General features: G+C 41.1%; 1 protein-coding gene across 9 annotated transcripts in view; it reads left to right on the forward strand.

The window, feature by feature from the left end:
* HERC3 (HECT and RLD domain containing E3 ubiquitin protein ligase 3) overlaps nt 1-13,966 on the forward strand; it is a 143,051-nt gene extending 129,085 nt beyond the window's left edge. For 8 of the 9 annotated variants that reach the window (XM_057546392.1, XM_057546395.1, XM_057546399.1 and 5 more), the window contains 3 exons: nt 9,748-9,931; nt 10,158-10,260; nt 12,232-13,966. In XM_057546392.1, coding sequence (XP_057402375.1) covers nt 9,748-9,931; nt 10,158-10,260; nt 12,232-12,440 — 496 coding nt within the window. In that variant the 3' untranslated portion in view covers nt 12,441-13,966. The remainder of the gene's footprint in view (nt 1-9,747; nt 9,932-10,157; nt 10,261-12,231) is intronic. The other variant, XR_009008308.1, reaches the window with a different exon arrangement.
* The last annotated feature ends 3,943 nt before the right edge of the window (nt 13,967-17,909 follow it).

A 17,909-nucleotide genomic window follows, 5' to 3' on the forward strand; every position in this document is an offset into this window, starting at 1 on the left:
TAGTAATATCAATAGTGGCCCTACAACTTCTTTCTTCTAAAATAAATTTTCTAAGGGCCGTCCAGTTATTACAGCCTTGGAGATAAGAAATCCACCAAGGTAAACCTGAAGTACTGGATGTAGATAAGTGACCACAGACCCAAATATCAGATTGATTTTTGAAATTTGTGTAGGATTGTGCTATGATAGAAAACATTTGATTCATGTGCAAAAGCCCAGGAAATCAAGAAAACACTATAAATGATCATATGGGTCTGGTCTGGCATATATTAGTATAGCATGTTAGTGTAGCTGTCTACTTCTGATATTGTCTTCTTGTCCTGTGGGTGTAGTTTCTCCTCTGAGCATTGTTTTAAGGTGATTTTGAGTCCAGCAGTCCTCTCTATAGACCAGTCTGGTGCAGGGCCCCTTCTTCAGAAGGAAATATGAATCCAAGAATCAGTTCCCTTTAGTTTCACCGTGCGTGAGCTAGTTATGAGTACCTGATAAGGGTCCTTTCATCTAGGTTGGAGAGAGTCCTTTAAATGATGTCTTTCCAGTATGTTATCTCTTGGTTGCAGGTCATGGGGCATCTGTCTTTATTCAAAGATAGATTACTGTGATAAGCTTCAGAAACAAATTTAGAATGTCCTTTGTAATAGTTCAATTAAATCTTACAATAATGCAACATAGTAACAAGGAGCCATCTAGGAAGTTGAGTCTCAGGCAGTAAATACAAATCACAAAGACAGTTAACAACACTAGAAATTAATATCTACTGAAACAATTTTTTTCCTCTCTAAAATCACCCTCATTTCTGCCACACATAGCCAAATTAAGATCACATAGGCTCTCTGAAATTGGTTTTGCTGGAACTTTTCATAAGGAATCTCAGGCTGAACTTTTCAAAGGTCTCTCAAGGCCAGAAAAGCCATGCCAAGGACTTGGCATCAGATTCTGCCTGCAATATCCACAGATTTGGGCGGGTTCCTCTCTTCTTAAGGTCCGCAGAATACCCTGAGATCCGTGCACCTGCCAGGAAGTGGCCTCCCTTATTCACCTGTAAGCAAAGTACTAGGTTGTTTCTCCAAGAGGCTCTATAGCTCCATAAAGTCCACCGCAGTTCTTTAAAGCTGTCTGCTCGTATCTGATTTTTGCATAGTCTCAAATATGACATTCCATCCAAAGTCATTAATGCAGCCAATGTTTCCAGTTATCTCCTGTTATATCTCCTGTTATAAGGAGAACAGATTCTTACTGAATTTATGCAAATAGTAATATTGCCATGAAAAGAAGAATACTAAGAGTTTCCAAATTCTGGAGGAATCAGAGAGAAAAGATAAATGTTTCAGTTCCGCTTACAAAGGTATAATTTACCAAGTTGCTATGAATTATAGTTAGCTTAAGAGGAAAGAGCAAAAGTTTTCTCAAATCTGCAAAAATAAAACATTAAAAAGAATCAAATTTTTCAAAGAGTCATAAAAATTATAATCATCCTCATCAGTTCGTTCAGTCCCATGTTATTAATTCTTAATCTTCTGTTAACAGTTTTATGAAGCCATCAGGTTTTCCATTAGAATTCTTTAATTTCTTACCCAGTTAAGCAGTATGATCTGAAAGTTACCATAAACCTGTGCTTGTCAAAAAGTCCTTTCTATGAATCTTCTTGGAGATGAAGCATTTTTGTAAAAGCATCAGAGTAAAACAATAACTGTATGTAAATGACAAAAGACTTAAAAAGGCACAGTTAAAGACCTGATTACAATGCATTTGTCAAAGAAATTTGGTTATTTTCATACACTATTACAATATTAAATATTAAATTTTAGATATTAAATACAAGATTAAAATACTAAAATAATGAAATTATAAAGTCCACCATATTAAATATATTTAATACAATATTAAAATAACTAGAATTATGACAACATTATACCAGGACACATGTAAATTTTAGAAATTTCATATAATTTTTAGAACATTTATATTAATAACATTTACCCATACAGTATAACCTAAGAAGGTTTATCACTACTTATTTGATAATGCTAGCCATGTAATTTAACATATCAAATAAGCCTAATTAGTTTAATATTTCTCTTTGAGAGATATGGGAACATATGTATATGTATAACTGATTCACTGTTATAAAGCAGAAACTAACACACCATTGTAAAGCAATTATACTCCAATAAAGATGTTAAAAAAAAAAATTCTCTTTGAGATGTTTCAGGGGCCTTCTGAAGCATCCCAAAGATAGCTAGAGGTCAAAAGAACTTCATTTAGAATTTGATTTGAGAAAGTTTGTCAGCGTTATCAAGAGTTTTTAAAACACTTGGTCAAATAGGATTATAGGTCACTGTGAAACAATACTTAACCAGAGTGACAATAAAAGATTTTAAAGGCAAATATAGAAAGTTACAACCGAGTACTTAAAAAGTAAAAAAAAAAAAAAAACAAAACTTCACAATTGGTTATCAAAATCGTATAAATATTCCAAGAAAACTTTGTCTCCTTAACAGAGAACCAACTGCTAGTTTTTCACCATCTTACCATTAACATTATAATTCATTTACTCAATTAAGTTTATTCTAATCTTAGCCAGTCCAGACCATGCACAAAACTCTTCTCAGAGTTTCTTTTCCACATCATTCTATTGATATAACTTCCTTTTTTACCTTTAGATTTTTTTCCTTATGCTTTTCCTTTTTCTCTCTCTTTTAAAAATTTTTATTGGAGTGTAGTTGATTTACAGTGTTGTGTTAGTTTCTGCTGTACAGCAAAGTGAATCAGTTATACATATATCCACTCTTTTTTAGATTCTTTCCCCATATAGGTCATTACAGAGTATTGAGTAGAGTTCCCTGTGCTATACAGTAGGTCCTTATTAGTTATCTATTTTATCGATATATACAGTAGTATGTTTATGTCAATCCCAATCTCCCAATTTATCCCTTCCCCCTTCCACCCCTGGTTACCATAATTCTGTTTTCTACATCTGTGACTCAATTTCTGGTTTGTAAATAAGTTCATTTATACCATTTTTTTAGATTCCACTTATAAGCGATATCATATGATAGTTTTCTGTGTCTGACTTACTTCACTCAGTATGACAATCTCTAGGTCCATCCATGTGGCAGCAAATGGCATTTTTCCTTCTTTTTTATGGCTGAGTAATATTCCATTGCATATATGTACCCCACCTTCTTTATCCATTCCTCTGTCAATGGACATTTAGGTTGCTTCCATGTCCTGGCTATTGTAAATAGTGCTGCAGTGAACATTGGGGTGCATGTATCTTTTTGAATTATGGTTTTCTCCGGATATGTGCCCAGGAGTGGGGTTGCTGGATCATATGGTAACTCTATTTTTAGTTTTTTTAAGGAACCTCCATACTCCTTTTTCTCTTTCCCTCTTTTTAACCTCTCTTGAGGACAAAATTACTTTCTTTTCCCTTAACAAAATGCATTTTCATTCCTTATACCTTGTTTTTTCCTTGCATACAAAGATGTTTCCCTTACTAATTTTAGTAGTTTTAATCACACATACTAACTAGAATTCTCAACTTTTTTTAAAAAAATTAATTAATTTATTTATTTATTTTTGGCTGGGTTTGGGTCTTTGTTTCTGTGCGAGGGCTTTCTCCAGTTGCGGCGAGCGGGGCCCACTCTTCATCGCGGTGCGCGGGCCTCTCACTATCGCGGCCTCTCTTGTTGCGGGGCACAGGCTCCAGACATGCAGGCTCAGTAGTTGTGGCTCACGGGCCTAGCTGCTCCGCGGCATGTGGGATCCTCCCAGACCAGGGCTCGGACCCGTGTCCCCTGCATTGGCAGGCAGATTCTCAACCATTGCGCCACCAGGGAAGCCCTCAACTCTTAAAAACCTTAATTTCTAGTGAAAACTAAGAAGTAAACAATTTTAAACTTTCCTTTGTTAGGATCCTGTAGATTGACAAACTTATGAATACTGTTTATAATTTCTAAAAAACATGTGCTTTCTTATAGAAAATGTCTCTGTGTGGCACCAAACATATTTATTAATAGTCCTGAATATCTTCTTTTCTCTGTAAAAGGAAGTCTATGTTTAGTAATTAATGTTTCAGCATATTATTTTATTTTGGAATGATCTAGATATTCAGTAAACTTCCATCATTTAACCTAATTTAGCAAAACTCTAAAGTTTCAAGTAACCAAATATTTGGAGAAACTATTTTTAAGTAGACATACCATAAAACATAATTATCCCTAAAGGGTTCCCCTAAAAACTCTTATCTCATTTACATTTAATTTACTTATACAAATTTCATCATACCAAGTTATTTTTCTTGCTGACAAATTTTGTAATAGAAATAAAATCTTAGTTGACTTTTAATAAACCTAGGTACAATAAAAGTATTATACTGAATGTCGATGACTCTAAAGAGTCTGTATTAATTAAACCAGCAAACTTCAACTAAGTTTAGTACCGAATATTAATTTAATACTGAATATTTCCCAGATCATGTGAACCTGAAATTCATTTGGATTAGTTTCTTTTATATTTCTGAGACTGTATATAAGTGCTTAATGTCCTTTAAGCCAATTAAGTAGAGCTCATTGACAAATTAATTTTGGCAATACTATTCAGAAGTAAAGACATATATCTATAACATACACACAGACATATAGACAGATGTAATCAGAGATCTCATAGCTTCATTTTAAAACTTAGTCATGAATCGGGTATTACAATATAAAACTCACTAGTTTATAAATAACAGTTGGAATAAGTTAAGTTTACTCGCTTGGGGTTAAAAGGCCTCTTTTTCCCTTTTTTCCGTCAGTCCCAGGAATTAGAGATGGTCTAGATAAGAGTAAGATAAGAGTTCTTGAGAGCTCTGGTAGAACATTTCTATCTCATAGATGCAGGGGGAGAAATGCAAGCTCCTCCTAGAAGGACTTCGTGCCCCTAGGGTCAGAATTTTGAAAGATGTTTTATCAAGCTGCCTTTCTCTAACTGCTTATGCAGAAACCAGTTTGGGAATGCCAAAAAAAGAGCCCCATCTTGGCTATTTCAGGGAGGATTTCCTTAATTCTGAAGTAAGTAAGTACTTGCAAGTATAAGTTCTGTATGATAGGTAAACCTGTCTGGGGTATTGGTCAGGGGTTATCTGACACCCCTTTTTCTTCTGTTTGAGAGACTCTATTTCTCAGTTTAAAATTGGTTTGCCAGAATAAAATCACTACTGAAAACTGTGGTGGGCCGATGTGTGGCTTGTGAGCTTAATTCTTCTAGGTGTCACCCTAGAGTCGTTTTAGCTCTTTTACGTGTCTGGGTTTCTCTTACTGGCAGCCTGAAAATGCTCTGGGGGCCCTGAGCACTGAATGGCCCATTCCTGTATGTGCGCCCCTGGCTGAATGAGTGTCTAAGGAGTGGCTTTCCCTAGGGACCTGCTGCACGTGTGAGGCCTTCTGCTTCTCCCATAAATGCCGCAGTTGCCCGAGAAAGCTGTAACCAGGCCGGGAGGAGCTCTGTCTCTTATCTGTGGAGCTGAAAGCTCTCCTACGGTATCTTCACTTTTATTCTAACAAATCCTGTTAAGGTAGGTGATTTGAGGAAACACATCAGGTCAGCCTCCTACCTAATCACCCAGTCTGAACCTTCCCAGTGTCTTTCAAATGAACAGAATCTTCCCATTCTCTCTCAGCTGAACACTTTCTCAGTATCTTACAAAGGAAAAGTCTTACCCACTACCGAATAAAACTCAGGATTGTCAACCAGGACAGGAGATCCGAGACCAGGAGAGACTCAGCCAAATTCGTCTGGACTCTCCACGGAGGCACAAGGGCCCTTGCTGGTACCAAGGTCCAGATCCTTGGAGAGTTCAGGTGAAGGAGAAAAGTCTGCTCTGGGTCCGTTCATGGTTGCCAAAACTCTTGACTGAAATAAAGATGCAGGACATGAGAGCTGTGATTTTGGGGTTTCTTCAGGGGCCTTACTGAGGACTGTAGCCTCTCAGATAGCTCTGAGGAACTGCTCGGAAGAGGTGGGGAAAGAGCCAATATACGCGAATTGTTTTGGCTGGGAAATACATATATTCAAACATACGTCTTGGTAAAAGATTACTGCTAATCACAAAAAAACCCTCAGATATCTCAAGTTAATGATTTTAGTGCTTATTTATGTATGGGAGGATGCAAGAATCTGGTGTCATTGAAATTCTTCCTAATATGCCTCTTAACTGTCTAGGTACCAAAGAACACAGAATGTGTCATCCTGTTTTTCATCCTGAATTCCTTTCAGTGTGTACCGTAGGTCAGTGACGGCAGCGGCTTATGACTTGATCCTTCTAGAACTGGATGGCAGGCAACATGCTTTGTTTTGCAGGCTTTGTCTAATGGGTTTCAGGAAAGCAGTATATTGTCTGCATTGTGAGAACTTTCAGCATCTATAGTTAAGATGTACAATAATCTTTTTTACATTGGTGGCTTTTATTTTTAAAACTGAACATTTACCCCATTTTAAAGAGGACAAAAGAGAGGCTTAGATACAGGACGTGGCAGACCCTGGACTTGAACCCCTGTCTACCCCACTATCCAGCATATTACATTGCCTGTTGGTTATTGTTTTATGCTGGTCTCAGCCTATCGATAACCAGTGTTGTGATTGGACCAGTCCTTGTGGTTCTGATACGATTGCAAGATGCCCTTCAGAAATATCCATCAGGACGCTTTGAAAAAACAAATAAAGGTGTATTACTTACAAGACCTGGAGATTACATGGTACACCGGGGCCACACAGTAAGGTTGGGTCAAGGGTGGTGGGGAGAAAGCAAGAGAGTGGGAGTGAGGGTCTGGGGTTCTGCTCTTTTGGGGGGTTGACGGTGGAGCCCTAGGGTTTCACGGGCTCACTCTTTGTAAATTTAAAACATAAGAGCAGGAATTTAATGCGTGGGAAGAGAACAAAAACGAGTGGCCTGAATGGTCAGTTATCAGAATCAACCGAGATCTTTCCAAGGAGCTTCAGTGGGGAGAGACAGCTTGCCTCTTCGTGTAGTCTGGTTGTGTGGCTGGAACGTGTTTATTCTCCATTAGCCGTCTTCCAAGTGGATGCTTGCACAATCAGAGCACTGGCACTACAAAAGAAGGAAAAAAACCCCCAAACTGTCAGGGCTCATACTGCAGTTAGTTATCTGTGTAGATTGGTTAATTATTGGTGACCAGATCTGCCTGGAGGAGACCCAAAATGTTCAGATTGGAGTTTTGTGAAGTGTAGTATATTACAGAGGATACGTGGAAAGTGTCTGTCTTCAAAGTGTCTGTTTTTTTTAATTTTTAGGAAAAAAATGTAAATACACAAAAGCACTAAACTAATATGACAGACTTCTGTGTATCTGTGATCAAAGTTTAAACAGATAGTATTTGCTTCAGGTTTTTTTAAAAAAAGAATTACTGAAGCCATTGAAATTCTTTCTGTACATCCCCTTAATCCTATTCCTCTCCTCTCACCCTCCTTTCCTACATAGACAAAACGCTTATGAATTTTATGCATATTCTTTCCTGTTTTTATATTTTTATAATACGTGTATTAAGACAAAGATGTTTTTACATAATGCTTTTATTAAATACACAGATTTTATATATATGTCCTATACATAATTTCATACTCATACACAAAATCTCATAGCCATAAACAATGTAATAATCACTAACATTTACTAGGCGGCCTCAGTTCTAAGAACTTTACATGTATTAACTCATTTAATTTTAGTAACAGTCCCATAAATTATGTACTCTCATTCTCCCCATTTTACAGATGAAAAGGGTGAGGCACAGAGAGATTAAATAACTTGCCCAAGGGTCACAAGCCATAAGCGGCAGAGCCACTGTCTCTTATAGTTAATAATGTTTTAAGTGTTAAAAAAACAACTTATATAAGTGCTGTTATATTGTACTTAACATTCAAAAACTTGGTTTTTACTCAGCATTGTCCTTGAGATTCTATTCCTTTGGACAAATATTCCATAAAGTGCTATGCTTTACGGTTTCCATCATATGACTTTACTGTCTTTTCTCTGTCCATTCTCATATTAATGGATATGTAGTTTTGTTTCTCCCAATTTTCTGTATTGCAAGAGAATGCTGCAGCGAACACCCCTGTACTTTTTTTTTTTTAAATTAATTAATTAATTAATCCATTTATGGCTGTGTTGGGTCTTCGTTTCTGTGCGAGGGCTTTCTCCAGCTGCGGTGAGCGGGGGCCACTCTTCATCGCGGTGCGCGGGCCTCTCACTGTCGCGGCCTCTCTTGTTGCGGAGCACAGGCTCCAGACGCGCAGGCTCAGTAGTTGGGGCTCACGGGCCCAGTTGCTCCGCGGCATGTGGGATCTTCCTAGACCAGGGCTCGAACCCGCGTCCCCCGCATTGGCAGGCGGACTCCCAACCGTTGCGCCCCCAGGGCAGCCCTGTCCTTGTCTTCTTGTGCCCGCACGTGAGGAGTCCCTCTGGAGCACCAGCTGGTAGTAGAGTAGCTGGGTTAAAGGGTATTTACATTTTCAACTTTTCCAGATATTGGCAACTCCTTCTCCCAGGTGTTTATGCCTCAGTGCACAGATTACATTCCCACTAGTCAGAGACGGAATATACACACAGACAATGGCCAGACCATATATCAAAAGGGAACTCTGACAGAGAAAGACAAATATCATATGATATCACTTGTATTTGGAATCTAACCAAAAAAAATGATATAAATGAACTTATTTATAAAACAGAAATAGACTCACAGGCATAGAAAAGAAACTTACGGTTACCAAAGGGGAGGGTGGGAGGGATACATTAGGAGTTTGGGATTAACATATACACACGACTATATATAAAATAGATAAACAACAAGGACCTACTGTACAGCACAGGGAACTATAGTCTATTGATATATCTTGTAATAACCTATAATGGAAAAGAATCTGAAAAAGAATATATATATGTCATATATATATCGTACATATATAACTGAATCACTTTGCTGTACACCTGAAACTAACACAACATTCAAAATTAACTACACTTAAATTTTTTAAAAAATGGGTAAAAAAAAAAAAATCACAAACCGCCAAAACAAAAACAAAACAAACCAGAACTCTGACCTGTAACCTGCAGAAAGCTGCCCAGATAAACCAACTTCTTATCTACAGTAAGCAGCCCAGGAAGCCAGCTTGCTTTGAGTCAGGCTTGCAGAAGCTATTGTCGTAATTAGCATTTGACTGATCCTTAGTGAGATGGAGCCATTGTATTAAGACAGTTCTTTCCAGAGGTGAATTAAGGGATTTATAGTAAGGTGTTAGGAAATTACCTTTTAAAGGAGGGGAGGATACAAATGTCAGATGGGTTTAGCTTTATTCATTTTTGAAGAGAAAGGACGTAGTCTAGAACCATTATCTTAGACTTTTTCTTTTAAGCAGAAAAAGTCTTATTTTTTTTCTTAACTAAATTATGTAGGACCATAAACAAGATGAAAACTGGAACACCTCAGGTAAAATAAAGTCAGTAGTGTGGTTCCGCCCACCTGGCCCCCTCCCCTTCCTTCTTGCCTCCCCTGCCCCCAGATGACCCGAGACCCCCTTGGTGGAATCCTAGGGCTGGGGGGCAACCTGCAAGATGCTGTAGGGTGCCTGCTGGTGAGAGCATTTGGTGAGATTGTTCATCTCTCTCAGCCTCAGTTAGAAGGGGAACGTGATAAATTCTACCAGACTTTGGGCTAAACGTATTCTACTTCTTTGGTCTCCCGGCAGGCAGGAATTTGTGGATGCTTATGTGAATTACGTCTTCCAAATCTCAGTGCATGAGTGGTACACAGCCTTCTCCAGCGGCTTCCGGAAGGTGTGCGGTGGCAAAGTGCTTGAGCTCTTCCAGCCTCCAGAGCTGAGGGCCATGATGGTGGGGAGCAGCAGCTACAGCTGGGAAGAGCTGGAGGAGGTAAGCCGGCAAGGTGCCGTCTGTCACCCCCGAGGGAGCGGCCCCGGCCGGGCACAGTGCCCAGAACCTGGTCGCTTTCTTAAGTATTCCCCCGGTCAAGTAGGACTTGGAGGCCTCCTGCATCTCAGTGGTTATTTCTTACTCTCCAGTGCAAATGGTGTCCAGACGTCCACTTGTCATATCCTTCTGGAAGATCATTTTGTTCTTTTTGTCTTTTTTTGGGCAGACTGCCATCTACAAGGGTGATTACTCAGCTACACATCCCACTGTGAAACTATTCTGGGAAACATTTCATGAGTTCCCATTGGAAAAGAAGAAGAAGTTTCTCTGTAAGTAATATCAGTATGGTGTTTGTCCCCATTTCAGTTTTGCGTATGGTACAGGCTGGTATACTCCGTGGTGAAGTTCAACTCTTTTAAATCGTAAAGGGTAAGTAAGGAAGTATGTTTACATTTTTTGTCTTAGTGATATCTGAGGCGCAGCAGAGATCGTTAATCCTTATTTGTTGTGTAACGGGGTGGGTGGCATGAAAGGAAGAAAAGCATGTCACTGATTTTTAATTGCTCTAAAAATACTGTTTATTTTATATGAAGGTGATTCCTTTAAGTATTATATTGACGAAATCGAATTGTTTGGATTAACCTCCGTTATCTTTCTAGCCTTTTGAAAATATTAGTGTCTACTGCAGATGTAACTGGGGAGATGTGATTTATAATAGCTTTATTGAGATTCAATTCACACACACATACTGTTACAATTCAGCCATTCAAAGTGTACCGTTCTGTGGTTTTTAGTATATTCAGAGTTGTGAAACTATCAATTAATTTTAGAACACGTTCACTACCCCGAGAAGAAACACTGTACCCATTAGCAATCTTTCCCCATTTCCTCCCAGCCTCCCAGCCCTTACCAATCTGCTTGGTCTCTATGGATTCGCCTGTTCTGGACATTTCATATAAATGGAATCATACAATAAATGGTCCTTTGTGACTGGCTGGATGACATTTGAGAATGGTAGTACATTTGGAAAGGAGAATGAAGTCTAGTTTACATGAACAAATTACCCTTTTAAAAATAGTAGAAATCTTTGTGTCATTGTGTAATCAGAGACATAAATGAGCCATTGAATAGCATAACATTTTTATCAATATAAAATGAAAAAAACAGAGTTTGAAAGGCAGTGTCTTTTGCTTTTTAAGAATGAGCATATATTAGTATTAATGCAAGATTTACCCCCAGATTCTATTGCTCCCATGGAGTAAGGATGAGAGGAAGCGGAGCTCTTACAAAAGAATTCCTAAAAAGATCCCCGCTTCCCCTCTGCCCAGTTACATGGGCCCTTGAGAAAAAGCGGCATATGAGTGAAAATGACAGGATAAGATTTGCCAGTGGTTCTCGTGGAGCTGTGACGATCAAGAGGTGCTTGCCCTTGGTCCAGGGATTTCCTTAAAAGAAGATGCTTTTCTGTTCAGAGACCATTAGACTTTCATAAATTTTTATTAACTTTACAGATTTGGCAAGAATGTTTATGTATCGTAGCCTCAGGTAGTGACAGGTTATTTGAAAGTGCTCCTTAACTAATGATTTCATTGTATCGATAGTTAATTTTCCAGCAGTTCAACAAAGAAGGTTATCTAGTGCTGGAGAACAGGAAAAGACAGCTGGGTTGGTCTTTTTTTTCCCTCCAAGTCACAAGTGTGTCGCAAGAGGGAAATGTCTCATATAATGTTAGTGTCAGATCTTCTGGTTTAAGAAAAATGGAGAGACAGGGAAAGGCAAGCAAACAGATCCCAAATGGAAGTTCACCAGCCAAGGGGGTACAATAAGCACAGACACTTGAGGGGAGAGAAGACCCTGAGGCCCCATGGACTGTAGTCTTCTTCCTGGTTTCTGAGGTCAGCTCTTTTCCTAGGTCAGCAGTTCCCTTCCTCTTTGATTTTGTGAAAGCTCGTAACATTTATGAGGCCATACATTTCACTGAGGCCATCTTTTTATTTGGGGGCATTTTTGAGCATCTTTCCATTGGATGGATGCTTTGTGTCAGTGTAATTAGGGTCTGAAATTAGCCAATGAAAAGTATAGACTTTTTATCCATATAAAACCAAAACACAGGGTTTGAAAGGCAATCTCTTGCTTTTATAAGTGAGCATTTATTAATACAACACATATTGGCACAAAAAAGTGGTTGTACTTCTCCCGTGAGCCACAGGGTGTCAGCCCGTCCCTTCTGTTCCCCCCTGGGCCGCAGAGAGCCGCTCCCCATTTACCTAGCTGGTGTTTCCCCTTCTCTTCGTCCGCAGTGTTCCTGACAGGCAGCGACCGCATTCCCATCTACGGCATGGCCAGCCTGCAGATCGTCATCCAGCCCACAGCCAGCGGGGAGGAGTACTTGCCCGTGGCCCACACCTGCTACAACCTTCTGGACCTCCCCAAGTACAGCAGCAAAGAGGTCCTGTGTGCACGGCTGACCCAGGCCCTTGACAACTACGAGGGGTTCAGTTTGGCCTGAGGCTCCCCAGCTTGCCCCAGATTCCCCTTCCTTCCTCCACGTCCGCGTTGAGGCCCATACAGAAAATCATGGGGAGTGAGTTCTGGTTTTTTTAATTGTATAAGTGGGTTGGAACTTTTGAATCCTGAACCCGGTTGATGCATTTCTGGGGTGGTAAGCAGTGACCTTTTTGAAAAATCAGGGGTTAGGGATGGGGTGAAAAACTGGCCCTTGTCTGGGAAGCGATTCTGTCTCTAAACCCAGTTCCCCATTGTTCCGTGCACTTGTGACTATGTTGTACTCTGCTGGATAAAAGGGCAGTGGATTTTTAAACTCGCATTCCCCAGATGTCTCTCTCAGCCCTGATCTTTCCTCATGACGCTTCCTTGTCTTTCTAACTTCTCATTCCTCTGCAAGAATGATTTGACTGACCTGTCCTTTCTCACCTGCACATGCAGAACATCCCCTTTCTCTGCAGCCTTGGAAATGCTCCTGGCTTGTTGCCGTCCAACCCTAAGGACTGAGAAGGAAAGGATTACTTCAGAAATTCCCAAGCCCAACAAGCTGAATCTGGGTCCATGACTTTGGCGGAACTCTTGCGAATTTATGGGAGCCTTTCATAAACCTGCCTTGCCTAAAAAAACAGTTCTTGAGGGACTGGCCATCTCCCTGTGGCCCTGCCTATTCCCGGCCCTCCTGAAAGGGGTGCAGAGCCGCTTGGCTTCGCAGCCGAGCCGAATTCTGTCTGGTGGCCCCGCCAAGCCCTTCTGACAACAAGATGAGGTAACAGGCCCTCCCCCTCTTGCATCATTTTGCTTTTGGAGCAGGTTGCCTTCATTTTCTAGGGAGTATTTTCTCCCAGAAAAGTAGAACTAATAAATTTCTTATCCTTTTCCCTATCACCTTCTGTCTCTACCACTTCATCTCTCCTCCCCACCCTCCTACTTTTCTCTTCACTTCATCCCATTCTTTGTTACCTGACTTAACGTCCCTTCCTCTCCTCTCCTCCTAGTGGATGCATGCAGTCTATTTTAGTTTTCTATTTAAATTGCAAAATTTCTACTCAGATTTTTTTTTTTCCCTCTTCCCTAACTGCTAAGACTTAAGGACATTCTTTAATTATGGAACTTTTGTTTATTGCATTTGAAATGTGTGTTTACAGTGGGATTTCAGGAAGGATTGTGTTTGAAGCAAATACGTGTATTTCAAAAATCATGACACACTCAACCTTCTTCATCCTGGGATAAGAAAATTCTACATGAGCAAAGAATCCATGTCAGCCTAATTTTAAATTCCTAGTCACTAGAGAAAAGACTTATTTATATAAAATGAAGTATTTATGAACCGTGAGACAGCATCAAATCTCAATGAAGGATTGTAGATTTTTTGCTTTTTGTTTTTAAAACTTATTCCAATTGCTGAATTGGTAGTTTTTCAGTCTTTATAATACAAGATTAAAAAAAGATATACAGTTATATGAAACGTTTATTTTCTATGTGTGTGCATATAGTTCAATATTATGCAATAAATTTGCTGTTTTAACGTAACCAGAACTGTTTCTTCTTGTACTTACAGAATGGGTAGCTTGCTTTCAGTAGAAGAATTAAGTCATCTACCCGAGTAATGTAATAGAAGGTCAAATTTGCTTCCTGCCACAAGAGAGTAGAACCAACTGCTGGGAAAATGAAGAGGAAAACAGGGTGGGGGGGGGAGCATATGGCATTAAGGATGGATGGGATTTCTGAAGCTTATGATGGGTGAAAAGGCATTTCTCACGGAGGGGAAGGCCTGAGCAAGGGCTTGAACATGGGGGCATATTTAAGGAAGGGCCAGGAACAATTCGAAGGGAGCATCAGAGGAAACAGAATAATGGTAAATAAGACTGGGGAGAAAGACAGCAAGTTTGGGGCTGAGGAACCAGACTAAGCCTTGGGCCTTCAAAATGTTCAGAGCCTTGGGGTTGGGGAAGGAGGCAGTGATAGGAGTTGAGCCTGGTTTTAAGAAAATGCGGATGAGGGTACCTGTGGAGGAATGGAGTGGGAAGGACAGCAGCTGAGAGCAGTGGGGTGGCAGCAGTGGGGTGAGAAGAGCTATGCGCAGGAGAGATGGGAGGAGTGGAGGCGATGGGAGCCTTAGGGGAAAAGGAGAAATTAAAGGTGAATCTAAGATTTATTAATCTAATGGCTGATGCTAATTAGCCCACTTATACACAGCAAAAAAAATTTTCAATAAGTTTTAAAAAGAATTACCATGTACTGTTTTTACCAGACTTAATAATAGATGGTTTAAAAAGTGGTAAAGAGAACAGTAGCTTTCCATTAATAAGTAAGTTCCATTCAACAAACAAACAAAGAGCATACATAAGTGCTCAGTTTGGGGGACAAAAAAGCCTATTACCTTTAATTTTGAATGAAAATAGCCAAGTTATTTTAAATTTGGGGGGGGGGCTTCAGAATCCTCATCCATGAAATAAGGAGACTGGACCAGATAATTTCTAAGGTCACTGAGCTCTAAAATTACTGTACCATAGAGATGCTCAATAAATTCTTCTAAATGTTTGTTGCATGAATGAAATTGTGCTGCTTTTCTAAAAACTATTTTTCTGGCATATTCTCTTTTTTCCTTTATCAATCACTATTGCTTTAGAAGACTCTTTAGGTAGGCATTTCTAGATTTACCTACCCACCTACCTTTCCTCACCTGCAGACAAACATTTGGAAGTTTCGTCACTGTTTTCAGAAATGTACCTATTTAATGAAAAAATTATCTCATTAAAATAAGGCAACTTTTGGCGGGTGGGATTTAATGAAAGTGTAACCAGGCAATTTAGCCAATTGTGATAACTCCCGCTCCGTGTGAAAGCTTTTTGATGACTAGAAAGGTTCTCTATTAATAATCCTGGAGAGCCAGGGTTGGCAACTACAGCCTGTGAGCTAAAATGGGTTTTACATTTTTAAAAGGGTTGGGAAAAAAAGGATATGTGACAGCAATTATCTGGCCTACAAAGCCTAACAAACAAACATGTTAACATCTGGCCCTTTACAGAAAAAGACTTGCCCCAACCCTTGGAGACCAGACTTGCAGGAATCACAGTAACAGAGTCGATAACTTACTTAACTGAAGTCTCAGGAGGAACTCGGTCATAGCTGATGTTGAACTAGAGAGAACAAATTTCTGGGCCTTTCTGCCACAGGGGTAATACGAAAATCAAGCTTTGTCTAAGATTAACCCACAGAACTAGGCATCAAGGTTTTGTGATAACAACTAACTACCAGGTATTGATTGATTGTAGGCCAGACCCTGCACCAAGCATTATCTATGTGCTATTCAGTTTAATTGCTACCACTGCCCTCCTGGCTCGACCAGTTACTAGCTGTGTGGCCTTGGGAAGGTTTCTTAACCTCTCTGTAGCTCATTTTCTTCCTGTTTAAAATGGGAATAAACATAATGCCTTCCTCATGGAGTTGTAATGAGAATTAAATGAACTAGTTAATGGAAAGCACATACAGAACAGTGCCTAGCACATAACAAGCTCTCAGTAACTATAATTTTCATTCTTATCCCAATTTTTCACATGAAGAAATGAATGTTTAGAGAAAATAACTTGTTCACTGTCACAGTGGTAGGACCTGAACTTGACCATTCCTCTATATTATTATGCTCAGCTGCTAGGGTGGACAGCAAATTTGACCAGGGATGGATAGCTAGAGATGAGGTTGCCTAGAGCCCAAATAGAAAGACACACTGTGATGTGTGGCAGGTGACCTCCCTGACCACCCGTCTGCACGTGGTCATAGAGCAGTGAGCTTTGTTTTCCTGCCACTGTGCAGTTCAGTAAGGCAATTCTATGATCGTGAGACTAAAACACTGATCAGATGTGTGGTTTCTATGTCATCTGCTGTGGATCTCATTGGAGCTAGAGTCTGTGGGCATTTAGTCATCAGCCTAGTACCTGTTAACTTCTCCCAGACCACAGGTCGGAACTGATGGTCAAATAGTAGATTCCACGTTGGTGAACATGTGGAGGTGTGCTAGGTGAGTGGTGTACCTGGAGAGGGCACTGAAGCTCCGTGCCCATTCCCACCTACCTGGCTCTATGTATCTCTTCCATCTGGCTGTTCCTGAGTTGCAGGACTGGAGGTGATGCCACCAAAATAGCAGTGCAGGATACCCAGCCTCCATTCTTCCACAAAGATCAACATTTAGACATCTATCCATGAACAAAACCAGCTCTGGGAGAGCTCTGGAGTCCACTTAAGAAACTTCAGTAACGCAGTTGAACATAAAACCTGAGAATAACCATACAGAAAGGGGAAGACAGCTTCATTCTGCCTGCATCACCCCATCCCCAAAGCCAGCAGTGCTCAGCACCAAGAGGGAGTGCCCAGCTAGAAAGAGGACCCTTCACTAGGAAAGGGCGAGTGGGGTGAGTGACCAGCTTCCCTAGCCTTTCAGGGAACCTCATGAAGGTCCCCCTTCAGTTTCACCCCACTCACTCAGAGATTGGCAAAGCTGAGACACATAGAAATGTGGCTAGGGACAAGGAAGAAAAAGCAGGGGCTCCCAGAAGCAGGCACATAGCAGGAGCAGCTGTGGTTTCGAGACACCTGCCCCACAGACAAATCCAGCAGCTTTCACCACTGAAGAAACCAAGAGACAGCACAACCGCCATGGACCCCACAGGTACTTGCATTCACTGACGTCAGCCACCTCAGTCCCTACCTATTTATTTTCTTCCCAGCCTGCCCCACTGTGGCCCCTGCTAGAGCCCAGGTACCACACGAGCAGCCAGCCCAGGCCTCTGTGTGAGTACGAGACACCAGCCTACATGCCCCATCGCCATGTGTGCACTTGGGGCTAGCCCCTCCAGCTGTGCACTCACACACCGCCAGCCTGACACCCACCTGACACCGGCCTCCACTGTGGTGTGCACACCCAGGGGGAGACTGTGCAGCCACAGGAGAACATGCAGACAGCCAGGGACCCTTGCGGCCGGCAGCGTGCCCACGGTTGGCCCTGGCCCTTGCTGCCTGCCCTGGCACCCACCACTAGCTGTGTGTCTGCGACTGGCCCCTGACACTACATAGGCATCTGCAGCTGATCCCTGCAGCGGAGTGTGCACACCGCTGGCCCCGGCCACCACACTGCCTGTCCTGCTCCTTGGACCAGGGGGCGCTGCTGAGGACCCCCAAGCACCATTCAGTTGCTGATGCTGTGGACCCCAGCAGCCTGAGCCAAAGAGAGATCATGCCCCTCCCCCCCACCCACTGCTGCCGCACAGCCCCACGCTTGGTACCCTGCACCGCTAGACCTGGGGTCACGGCCTGTTGTAGTGTGCTCCACCAACCCTTGCAGGAGTGAAAGTCTTCACTTACCAAAGTCAGTCCACAATGTCTGGAAGAGGTGACTGCTACTTCAAATGCACAGACACCTGTGAAAGGCTACAGGGATCATGAAGAATCAGGGAAATACGTCTCCACCAAAGGAATA

This window comes from Balaenoptera acutorostrata, chromosome 5, assembly GCF_949987535.1.
Source record: "Balaenoptera acutorostrata chromosome 5, mBalAcu1.1, whole genome shotgun sequence".
NCBI classification, from domain to species: Eukaryota; Metazoa; Chordata; class Mammalia; order Artiodactyla; family Balaenopteridae; genus Balaenoptera; species Balaenoptera acutorostrata.